This window comes from Myxine glutinosa, chromosome 11 (assembly GCF_964187855.1).
Source record: "Myxine glutinosa chromosome 11, kmMyxGlut1.1, whole genome shotgun sequence".
Taxonomy (NCBI): domain Eukaryota; kingdom Metazoa; phylum Chordata; class Myxini; order Myxiniformes; family Myxinidae; genus Myxine; species Myxine glutinosa.
The window spans coordinates 10,005,464-10,018,139 of NC_136271.1; the positions used below are offsets into that span (position 1 = coordinate 10,005,464).

Here is a 12,676-nt window from a genome sequence, read left to right on the forward strand (position 1 = left end):
CCCACCCCAACTCATCCCCTCCCCTCCCACCCCAACCCATCCCCTCCCCTCCCACCCCATCCCCTCCCCTCCCCACCCCAACTCATCCCCTCCCCTCCACCCCAACTCATCCCCTCCCCTCCACCCCAACCCATCCCCTCCCTCCCACCCCAACCCATCCCCTCCCTCCCACCCAACCATCCCACCCCTCCCCCCTCCCCCACCCAACTCATCCCTCCCTCCCACCCCAACCCATCCCCTCCCACCCCAACCCATCCCCTCCCCTCCCACCCCAACCCATCCCCTCCCCTCCCACCCCAACTCATCCCCTCCCCTCCCACCCACCATCCCTCACCCAACCATCCCTCCCTCCCACCCAACCATCCCTCCTCCCACCCCAACCCATCCCTCCCCTCCCACCCCAACTCATCCCTCCCCTCCCACCCCAACTCATCCCCTCCCTCCCACCCCAACCATCCCCTCCCTCCACCCCAACCATCCCCTCCCTCCCACCCCAACTCATCCCTCCCTCCCACCCCAACTCATCCCCTCCCCTCCCACCCAACCATCCCCCCTCCCACCCCAACTCATCCCCTCCCACCCCAACTCATCCCCTCCCCTCCCACCCCAACCCAGCCTCCCCTCCCACCCAACTCATCCCCTCCCCTCCCACCCCAACTCATCCCCTCCCCTCCACCCCAACTCATCCCTCCCTCCAACCCCAACCCATCCCCTCCCCTCCCACCTCAAACATCCCCTCCAACCCCAACCCATCCCTCCCTCCATCCCAACTCATCCCCTCCCCTCCCACCCCAACTCATCCCCTCCCCTCCCACCCCAACCCATCCCCTCCCACCCCAACCCATCCCTCCCCTCCACCCCATCCCCTCCCTCCCACCCCAACTCATCCCCTCCCCTTCTACCCCAACCCATCCCTCCTCTCCCACCCCAACTCATCCCCTCCCTCCCACCCCAACCCATCCCCTCCCCTCCAACCCCAACCCATCCCCTCCCCTCCACCCCAACCCATCCCTCCCCTCCCACCCCAACCCATCCCTCCCCTCCCACCCCAACCATCCCCTCCACCCAACCCATCCCTCCCTCCACCCAACCATCCCCTCCCCTCCCACCCCAACCCATCCCTCCCCTCCCACCCCAACTCATCCCTCCCCTCCCATCCCCAAACATTCCCCTCAACCCATCCCTCCCTCCCAACTCATCCCTCCCTCCCCTCCCACCCAACTCATCCCCTCCCCTCCCACCCCAACCCATCCCTCCCCTCCCACCCCAACTCATCCCCTCCCCTCCCACCCCAACTCATCCCCTCCCCTCCCACCCCAACTCATCCCCTCCCCTCCCACCCCAACTCATCCCCTCCCCTCCAACCCCAACCCATCCCCTCCCCTCCAACCCCAACCCATCCCCTCCCCTCCAACCCCAACCCATCCCCTCCCCTCCCACCCCAAACATTCCCCTCCAACCCCAACCCATCCCTCCCCTCCCACCCCAACTCATCCCCTCCCCTCCCACCCCAACTCATCCCCTCCCCTCCCACCCCAACCCATCCCTCCCCTCCCACCCCAACTCATCCCCTCCCCTCCCACCCCAACTCATCCCCTCCCCTCCCACCCCAACTCATCCCCTCCCCTCCCACCCCAACTCATCCCCTCCCCTCCAACCCCAACCCATCCCCTCCCCTCCCACCCAAACATTCCCTCCAACCCCAACCCATCCCCTCCCTCCCACCCCAACTCATCCCCTCCCCTCCCACCCCAACCCATCCCCTCCCCTCCCACCCCAACTCATCCCCTCCCCTCCCACCCCAACTCATCCCCTCCCCTCCACCCCAACTCATCCCCTCCCCTCCAACCCCAACTCATCCCCTCCCCTCCCACCCCAACTCATCCCCTCCCCTCCCACCCCAACTCATCCCCTCCCCTCCAACCCCAACCCATCCCCTCCCCTCCAACCCCAACCCATCCCCTCCCCTCCAACCCCAACCCATCCCTCCCCTCCCACCCCAAACATTCCCTCCAACCCCAACCCATCCCCTCCCCTCCCACCCCAACTCATCCCCTCCCCTCCCACCCCAACTCATCCCTCCCCTCCCACCCCAACCCATCCCCTCCCCTCCCACCCCAACTCATCCCTCCCCTCCCACCCCAACTCATCCCCTCCCCTCCCACCCAACTCATCCCCTCCCCTCCCACCCCAACTCATCCCCTCCCCTCCAACCCCACCCATCCCCTCCCTCCCACCCCAAACATTCCCCTCCAACCCCAACCCATCCCCTCCCCTCCCACCCCAACTCATCCCCTCCCCTCCCACCCCAACCCATCCCCTCCCCTCCCACCCCAACTCATCCCCTCCCCTCCCACCCCAACTCATCCCCTCCCCTCCCACCCCAACTCATCCCCTCCCCTCCAACCCCAACCCATCCGCTCCCCTCCCACCTCAAACATTCCCCTCCAACCCCAACCCATCCCCTCCCCTCCCACCCCAAACATTCCCCTCCAACCCCAACCCATCCCCTCCCCTCCCACCCCAACTCATCCCCTCCCCTCCCACCCCAACTCATCCCCTCCCCTCCCACCCATCCCTCCCACCCCAACCCATCCCCTCCCACCCCAACCCATCCCCTCCCCTCCCACCCCAACTCATCCCCTCCCCTTCTACCCCAACCCATCCCCTCCCCTCCCACCCCAACTCATCCCTCCCCTCCCACCCCAACCCATCCCCTCCCCTCCCACCCCAACCCATCCCCTCCCCTCCCACCCCAACCCATCCCTCCCCTCCCACCCCAACCCATCCCCTCCCCTCCCACCCCAACCCATCCCCTCCCACCCCAACTCATCCCCTCCCCTCCCACCCCAACCATCCCCTCCCCTCCCACCCCAACCCATCCCCTCCCCTCCCACCCCAACCCATCCCCTCCCCTCCCACCCCAACTCATCCCCTCCCCTTCTACCCCAACTCATCCCCTCCCCTCCCACCCCAACTCATCCCCTCCCCTCCCACCACAACCCATCCCCTCCCCTCCCACCCCAACTCATCCCCTCCCCTCCCACCCCAACCCATCCCCTCCCACCCCAACTCATCCCCTCCCCTCCCACCCCAACCCATCCCCTCCCCTCCCACCCCAACCCATCCCCTCCCCTCCCACCCCAACCCATCCCCTCCCCTCCCACCCAACCCATCCCCTCCCCTCCCACCCCAACTCATCCCCTCCCCTCCCACCCCAACTCATCCCCTCCCCTCCCACCCCAACCCATCCCCTCCCACCCCAACCCATCCCCTCCCCTCCCACCCCAACCCATCCCCTCCCCTCCCACCCCAACTCATCCCCTCCCCTTCTACCCCAACTCATCCCCTCCCCTCCCACCCCAACTCATCCCCTCCCCTCCCACCCCAACTCATCCCCTCCCCTCCCACCCCAACTCATCCCCTCCCCTCCCACCACAACCCATCCCCTCCCACCCCAACTCATCCCCTCCCCTCCCACCCCAACCCATCCCCTCCCTCCCACCCCAACCCATCCCCTCCCCTCCCACCCCAACCCATCCCCTCCCCTCCCACCCCAACCCATCCCCTCCCACCCCAACCCATCCCCTCCCCTCCCACCCCAACTCATCCCCTCCCCTCCCACCCCAACTCATCCCCTCCCCTCCCACCCCAACCCATCCCCTCCCCTCCCACCCCAACTCATCCCCTCCCCTCCCACCCCAACTCATCCCCTCCCCTCCCACCCGAACTCATCCCCTCCCCTCCCACCCCAACTCATTCCCTCCCCTCCCACCCCAACTCATCCCCTCCCTCCCACCCCAACTCATCCCCTCCCCTCCCACCCCAACTCATCCCCTCCCCTCCCACCCCAACTCATCCCCTCCCCTCCCACCCCAACCCATCCCCTCCCACCCCAACCCATCCCCTCCCCTCCCACCCCAACCCATCCCCTCCCCTCCCACCCCAACTCATCCCCTCCCCTTCTACCCCAACTCATCCCCTCCCCTCCCACCCCAACTCATCCCCTCCCTCCCACCCCAACTCATCCCCTCCCCTCCCACCCCAACTCATCCCCTCCCCTCCCACCACAACCCATCCCCTCCCACCCCAACTCATCCCCTCCCCTCCCACCCCAACCCATCCCCTCCCTCCCACCCCAACCCATCCCCTCCCCTCCCACCCCAACCCATCCCCTCCCCTCCCACCCCAACCCATCCCCTCCCACCCCAACCCATCCCCTCCCCTCCCACCCCAACTCATCCCCTCCCCTCCCACCCCAACTCATCCCCTCCCCTCCCACCCCAACCCATCCCCTCCCCTCCCACCCCAACTCATCCCCTCCCCTCCCACCCCAACTCATCCCCTCCCCTCCCACCCGAACTCATCCCCTCCCCTCCCACCCCAACTCATTCCCTCCCCTCCCACCCCAACTCATCCCCTCCCCTCCCACCCCAACTCATCCCCTCCCCTCCCACCCCAACCCATCCCCTCCCCTCCCACCCCAACCCCTCCCCTCCCACCCCAACTCATCCCCTCCCCTCCCACCCAAACCCATCCCCTCCCCTCCCACCCTAACTCATCCCCTCCCACCAAAAATTTTTTTTCCGTTTCCCACCTTTATAAAATTATTTTGCGATACCTCGATGACGCACACCATCCTCCTACCCCCACGTAAAATACCTGTAATAATGTCATCACTTCGTGCAACTGCAGGACGTCAGCAAGCAACGTTTTTAACTGCAAGATCTCATTTGTGATATACATTTGTGATCTCATTTGTGATCAAATGTATTTTAGTTTTTATTTCAACAGATGAAATTTGCATGAACAGCACATGAAATATTTTAAGAAAACAGGAAACGTGGGGTATCAAAGAGAGGCCAGATTGGGACTTGTCTTCACGATTTTTCCTCACCTTCGATGAAAGGAGAAAATAAATCCTCGTCTGCGCAGCAGCATCCGGAAATTGGGTTGAGCCAGTCGATGAAGTCATCAACCCAGGACGAAGCAGGAATGTCGAGGTAAGAGCTACACAATGAGGAGAGAGAGGGAGGTATATATGCCAAAATCAAATTTTTGGCATTGTGAGGTTTCGGAGAAAATGATGTCCAATTTCTTTTCCTTTAATCCAATATGGCTGCCATACAATGCGACCTATGACGTCAGAGTTAAAACCACCTTTAGAGGCCATTTTTCCCCGCAAAGCGGGGGTTGGCCTTTTTCGGGGACCGTGGTTGTTGTTGTTTTTTGGTCCCCTTTTTGAAGCAATGTTTTGCGGCCGGATGCCCTTCCTGCCGCCAACCCTGTTTGTCACCTTTTACGACAAGCAGGGAATTACCAGTGAACTGGTACTCAATTAGCCGACCTCGGAAGGATGACAGGCTGAGTCAACCCCCCTGGCGTTAATTCAGCGATCGACCGGATTTCGAACCCAGGATCCTTGGTATATCCTAAGCCGGCACCCTAGCCGCTAGCCCAACACCAGGGTCTGCCCAAAAGTTAGCAATAAAATATTCTCCATTGGGAGTCCCTCCTATGTTTAAAGTTTCGCATCGATCGGACAAGCAGTTGCACGAAAAACCAGTTTTAAAATGAAAATATATAGACAATTTTGAAGAAGACTACGTTTTCCATTTGTCATTTTTTCCCCAAAATTTTTTGTTGGAGACAGGGACCTTAAAATGAGCGCCGTCCAACCAACTGACCTGTTCATGTACGTGATATTTCAAAAACCTTTGAACATTAAGCTTTCATATTGTAGATATCTATTCCTCATGTCATTATCTCAATCTGATTATATCATGACTGTGATTGGCCAAGTTGTGTTGCCATGACAACCATCTCGGTAACTTGGCTTGTATACACGATATTTCAAAAACCGTTCACGATTTAGCTGTCATATTACACATATCTATTTGTCATACCACCCAAAAGGTGGGAGCCCAAGAATATCAGCTGCTTGTTATATTTGTTCCAGGTAAATCGATTTATTAGCTTTCCAATGGTGCCATTTTTCTTATTCTAATGCAGCTGGAACCGTTTAGAATAAAGCATGTTGGACATGGACACACACACACACACACACACACACACACACACACACACACACACACACACACACACACATACACAAGAAAACTTCACAAACTGGTCCATGAATCATAATCCCTCACTGAAACGGAGGTGGATACTTCGAGACCTGGGAGGACTCCGTTCCACCTTCTGAAACTCACATATGAAGATAACAATCAACGACACACACACACACACACACACACACACACACACACACACACACACACACACACACACACACACACACACACACACACAATCTCCTTTTATCTATCTATAATTCCACTAATCTCTGTGTGTGTGTGTGTGTGTGTGTGTGTGTGTCTGTGTGTGTGTGTGTTTGTCTGTGACCGCTGTTTCTCGACAACCACGGGTCCGATATACTTTAAACTTGCCAGGTATATTGCTGGGGACCCGAGGATGTGCCTTTTCAAGGTTTGAAATTAATCGGACAAGTACTTACCGAGCTATGGGTGGCGATTTAGCCGTTCGCCGTTCGATTTGGCGTTGCGAATGGACCAAACCATTGCATGTAAATAGAGGGGGGGGTTCTGTGGTCGTTGCGAATGGACCAAACCATTCATGTAAATAGAGGGGGGGGGGGGGTTCTGTGGTCGTTACTGCCACGTGGTTTCAAAGTTTTTTTTTGTTGTTGTTGTTTGCACGCATGTTTTTTTGCACCCACGTACGGGCACGCCCTAGGATGTTTACACACACACACCCCTACACAAATTTTTTTTTTTTTTTTTTTTTGGCAAGGAACGGGCACCCACGTACGGGCACGTCCTAGCTTATATATAGTACGGGCATGCCCTAGTTATTAGAAAAGTAGAAACTTTGTTTATTTATTTAACTCATTACCAAGACATGAGGAGACATTGGTGTGTCTTCATGTGAAATACATGGTATATGGGATTTTATATGGGATTTAAACACTGATTTAGTTTAATCATAAGTCAGGGGATCTGATGAGAACACCAATAGGCCAGTTTAAAAAAAACTGAAATTCATGAAGGTAATATGTGGCAGATGGAAAAAAAACTAAATAACTAGAACGCCACTCAGTAGAGCGCATACTCCCGCCGTGGGTCAAGTTGGAATAGTACGATTTCACAAAAGTTTGAGGGAGTAGTTCAGTGACAACACAAGACAAGACAACACAAGACAGACACTGCACAGATATATATTTAGAATGTATAGAAGATAATGTAAAAAAAAAAACAAGGCAATTTCACTTACATTTTCGGATTCAGCGTTCAATTCTATATAAGTGAGTGTATTTTGAGGCATGTGTGACTTCAAATAAAATTGTAAGCCTGGAAAACGTTCGTTTCATTCCTTAGGGATACAACATGTAAACCTGGCCCAAACGTGAAAACAAAACTCGCTCGTTTTAAGTCGTACAAGCTAATGCGAACACTCATTCTTCTGGGAAGAATCCCGTGCACATGCCGGTCACACTTATAACTCACCTAAGTCTTTATAAGTTCATCAAATACTGACACCGCGATTGACATTCGCTGAGGTAAGTGTTGATGTCTCTTCTGAGGTTTAAAAAAAAAAAAAAGTTTTAAAGCATTATACGTATCAAACGATACATTTTATGAAACGGGGAAACCGAATACACACTTTGGTGGTTTTAAAATGACAGAATATGTCTTTATTATAAATTAAAAAATGAACATTGAAGACGACGCTGCTAAAAAAAAAATACACCGCTCTAACGCATAACCACGAGTTTAAACTACATTTACAACAAATATGAAAACTATTTTCAAATCACAATGTTAAATATAGAATATATAGAAGATAATGTTAAAAAAATAATGAGCCCTATCTTCCAATGGTAAAAAATCCTTCAAAAAAATCCTGGATCCGGAATAATATCCTGAGCTTCACCAAAAACTAATCAATTCTTCCTTATCCCAAGGGCAATAATCCCACCAACTTTCATCCAAATCCGTTCAGAACTTTTCCAGATATCTTGTTCACGAACACACGAACACACACACACACACACACACCGACGGACACGATCGAATGCATTACTCCCTGGTGGGAGTAACTACACGGGTTTTACAAAATACAAAACGAGCAAAATGAAATGAACAGTGAATGAGTGGTGCGACCTCAGCATTTAAACATCATCACTTGTACGAGTACACAGGGCTGGCAGGATGGCCTACTCATGGTACACACGCCTCTGAGCCATCCAGGCCTGAGTTAAAATCTCAGCCGAGCTACTAACTGTCCTGTTATCCTGTTAACTGTCCTGTTAGGAGATCCTGTTATCTCCCAGGTAAGAAGATGCACCAATGGGTGTGCCGTCCCTCGGATGGACATTGAAGTGGGTGTACCATCTACCAACATTAGTTCGTGGACGTTGAAGATCCCACGGTGTCCTTCGTGAAGAGTTGGCGAGTTATCGCCGGCATCCTTAATAAATTACAAATCCCTGCCCTAACCTACAGGGGGCGTTGCATCAGCGACACAGCCATGCCCACCTCAGCCAATAAATGCCACTCAAGCCTTGCGCTGCATGGGAAAAAGAAGAAGAAGAAGACTTGTACACCTTACCGATTGGAAAAGTCACAGGCGAACTGTATTTTCTGCATCATCGAGTTCTCGTCACAACCCACACTGGAACACACCGCGTTCATCCCTGCTTCAGTGGTGAAGTTGTATCCACTTGTCGTGACGAAGTATGTGGGCATTCCGACTTCAAGGTACTTGTTCATGGTATTTAAAAAGGTCAACATGTAAGAATCCTGTTGAGGAAAGATTGAAGGACGATTATTATTGTCTCCCGTCGCACCGCGGAGCGAAAGGGGGACTATGGTTTTACCCTCCGTCTGTGTGTCCGTCCGTCCGTCCGTCCGTCCGTGCGTGCGTGCGGGCGGGCGTGCGGGCAGGCGTGCGTGCGTGCGTGCGTGCGTGCGTAAGCGAAGGACCGCATTCGAATTTGGTGTGTGGGTGCAACCCACGTCAAAATCCAAGATGGCCACCACCATGTATGTCTGATGCCATGTATGTCTGAACCTTGTGAGCGGAATATCTTGAAAAACAAGCGAAGTACCAACTTATAATCTGGTGTGTGGGTGTATCTAGGCATAAGGAAGAACCCTATTGAAAATTGGGTCGCCACGTCAAAATTCAAGATGGCCACCACCATATATATGTCTGAACCTTGTGAGCGAAATATCTTGAAAAATAAGCGAAGTACCAACTTCTAATCTGGTGCGTGGGTGTATCTCGGCATAAGGAAGAACCCTATTGAAAATTGGGTCGCCACGTCAAAATCCAAGATGGCCACCACCATATATATGTCTGAACCTTGTGAGCGAAATATCTTGAAAAACAAGCGAAGTACCAACTTCTAATCTGGTGTGTGGGTGTATCTCGGCATAAGGAAGAACGCTATTTAAAATTGGGTCGCCACGTCAAAATCCAAGATGGCCACCGCCATGTATGTCTGAACCTTGTGAGCGAAATATCTTGAAAAACAAGCGAAGTACCAACTTCTAATCTGGTGTGTGGGTGTATCTAGGCATAAGGAAGAACGCTATTGAAAATTGGGTCGCCACGTCAAAATCCAAGATGGCCACCTCCATGTATGTCTGAACCTTGTGAGCGAAATATCATATCATAGCATGTTTTCTGCGTCTTCCACTTTGTCAACTCACATCACTTCCCCGACGGGGGACCTAGGCGTAACGCTTGTTTTAAATATAAACCATTTGTATTGATTAGCGTGTTGATCGATTTAATGTAAGGGGGCATCCATTTATTACATAGGCATTGGGTCAACGGATACAGAGTGTATACAGGTGAATGTGGTGGGGGGAGAAAATAATGTGTTGGAGGTGTAGCACACATACAATTCTCAAATATCATTTTGTTTTTCTTTTGTAATTTCTCCCTGATTTTTAACCTTTTTACAACTCTCTCCAAAAATGGTCAATTTTTTCGGTTAATGAAGCCTTTTTTTATCCCATTGTACAAAAATTAATGTAAAATGGGATACGTAAGTGTGTTCATCAAATGACTGGCCATTAACATTGTTCTTCTGATATAACTCTTTTGAAGGTGCGTTCTTCCATTGCAGGTAAGTGATGATGGTTCCCAGAGCCTGAGCTTTGATCATAACTAATCGATGTTCCATCGTCTTTGCAGAGCGTTGGCACTGCCGGAGCAGTCTGTTTATTAACAAAGGTCATTCTGGGTGGTTTACCATTGCATTCCCAGGAGGCAGTCAGAGAAGGAATTTGTAATTTGTTAACGGTCCTGTCCTGGCGATAACTCGCCTACTCTTCGTAAAGGACACTGAGGGGATCTTTAACGTCCACCAACGACTAATTCTGGGAGATGGCTTCTCCTCGTTAACGTCCTTTCAGTTATGATAGGAATCCTTAAAAATGAGTTAACTTTTAAAATCCTGGTGTTATCGAATTGTTTTTAAGTTTGTAGTCGTATGTTGGAGTGTTTTTGGGGCAAAATAAGAAAGTCTGAAATGATAAATTTAAGTCATTGCAAACTTTGAACTCTTTAATGAAATTGTTCTGTAAGTTTTCCCATTACTTGTAAAAAAAAAATCAATCCCCCATTTAGTTTTCTGCTCGGAGGTAAAATTGTCCTGGCAATTTGAAGCGGTGTATAAATTATTTAGAATAATGAAAGAGAAAGTGTGTGTGTGTGTGTGTGTGTGTGTGTGTGTGTGTGTGTGTGTGTGTGTGTGTGTGTGTGTGTGTGTGTGTGTGTGTGTATATGTATATATATATATATATATATATGGATATATATATATACGTATATATATATATATATATATATATGTGTGTGTGTATGTGTGTATGTCAGTCAGTGTGTCTCCTCCATAACTCCAAGACCATGAAATCTAGCAGCCCAAAACTTTGCATGCATACGAAGGGAACTCCAAGGGAGCGCATGAACAAAAACTCGGTGTTGAGGTACATTTAAACACCCCATTGAATATAATTAATGGCCTTGTGAAATTAAAACAAACACAGGCCTTAGCCTTGGTTGGCCCGCTCTGCATTGCAGGGGTCTTAATCCACCATATTTTGGCCTCCTGAAAAAGCCTTGGCAAGTTTTCCACGATGATCTCTCCTGGACTAACTAAAGTATATAATTGAAATATGATTTGGGATTTGAGGATCGGATCTCGTGGAGTAAATAACTGTTGAAATCTGGACAGAAATCTGAATTTGCTAAGAAATTAGCAATGTTTTTGTTTTTGCTGGTGTGTCCCAATACCAATCGGCTTTCTATCACTTGCCAAGCCAGCCGCTCCTCATCAACCGTTTCATTGGAGTGCTTGCTTGAGTGCTTAAGTCGCTTGGCGAGTGCTCTACAAGCTGCTTGGCTGTTTGTTTGCAAGCTGTGGTGATACACGGCAAAAGTACCTGCACTGTCCCTCTGCTAAAAGTAACCAAAAATACATCGATCGACGTACAATGTTCAAAAAAACATTTTTAAATATTTGAAAAAAAATGTCGATATTTTGGGGGATTAAAAACAAAAAACAAAAAAGAAAACCCTATATAGTCCCTAAGCCTTTTTGATTAATGACAGTTATATACAAGTACACATACACATAAATAAATACAAAACAATTACCAGACATTTGAACACAAATAATCAAACAATTCAGAGTCAATCAGACAATTCCGGAAGTGGTCGACGTTGGTGGTAAGTTTTCTTCTTCTTCCTGAACATCATCAAACTTAACTCAGAAATGTGATCAACGGCACATTCACGAGCACATATTCAACGAAAAGCATTTAATTCAGCTTCTAAGGTGATACCAGTACAGTATTTACCACACGTAGAATGTAAAAACACCAGTACAGTATTTACCACACGGAGAATATAAAAACACCAATACAGTTTTTACCACATGGAGAATGTAAAATTACCAGTACAGTTTTTACCACATGGAGAATATAAAAACACCAATACAGTTTTTACCACATGGAGAATGTAAAATTACCAGTACAGTTTTTACCACATGGAGAATGTAAAAACACCAATAGAGTTTTTACCACATGGAGAATGTAAAATTACCAGTACAGTTTTTACCACACGGAGAATATAAAAACACCAATAGAGTTTTTACCACATGGAGAATGTAAAATTACCAGTACAGTTTTTACCACATGGAGAATATAAAAACACCAATAGAGTTTTTACCACATGGAGAATGTAAAATTACCAGTACAGTTTTTACCACATGGAGAATGTAAAAACACCAATAGAGTTTTTACCACATGGAGAATGTAAAATTACCAGTACAGTTTTTACCACATGGAGAATGTAAAAACACCAAGAGTTTTTACCACATGGAGAATGTAAAATTACCAGTACAGTTTTTACCACACGTAGAATGTAAAAACACCAGTACAGTATTTACCACACGGAGAATATAAAAACACCAATACAGTTTTTACCACACGGAGAATGTAAAAACACCAATACAGTTTTTACCACATGGAGAATGTAAAATTACCAGTACAGTTTTTACTACATGGAGAATGTAAAATTACCAGTGCAGTATTTACCACACGGAGAATGTAAAAACACCAGCACAGTATTTACCACA

At 50.4% G+C, this 12,676-nt stretch overlaps 1 protein-coding gene across 1 annotated transcript in view; it reads right to left on the minus strand.

Annotated features, from left to right (window-relative positions):
- Positions 1-12,676, minus strand: part of NPC1L1 (NPC1 like intracellular cholesterol transporter 1) — a 157,284-nt gene that overhangs the window by 49,906 nt on the left and 94,702 nt on the right. The window contains exons 11-12 of the mRNA XM_068130146.2: positions 8,635-8,825; positions 4,898-5,010 (exon numbers count right to left, since the gene is read on the minus strand). Of these exons, the coding sequence (XP_067986247.2) occupies positions 4,898-5,010; positions 8,635-8,825 (304 nt within the window). The remainder of the gene's footprint in view (positions 1-4,897; positions 5,011-8,634; positions 8,826-12,676) is intronic.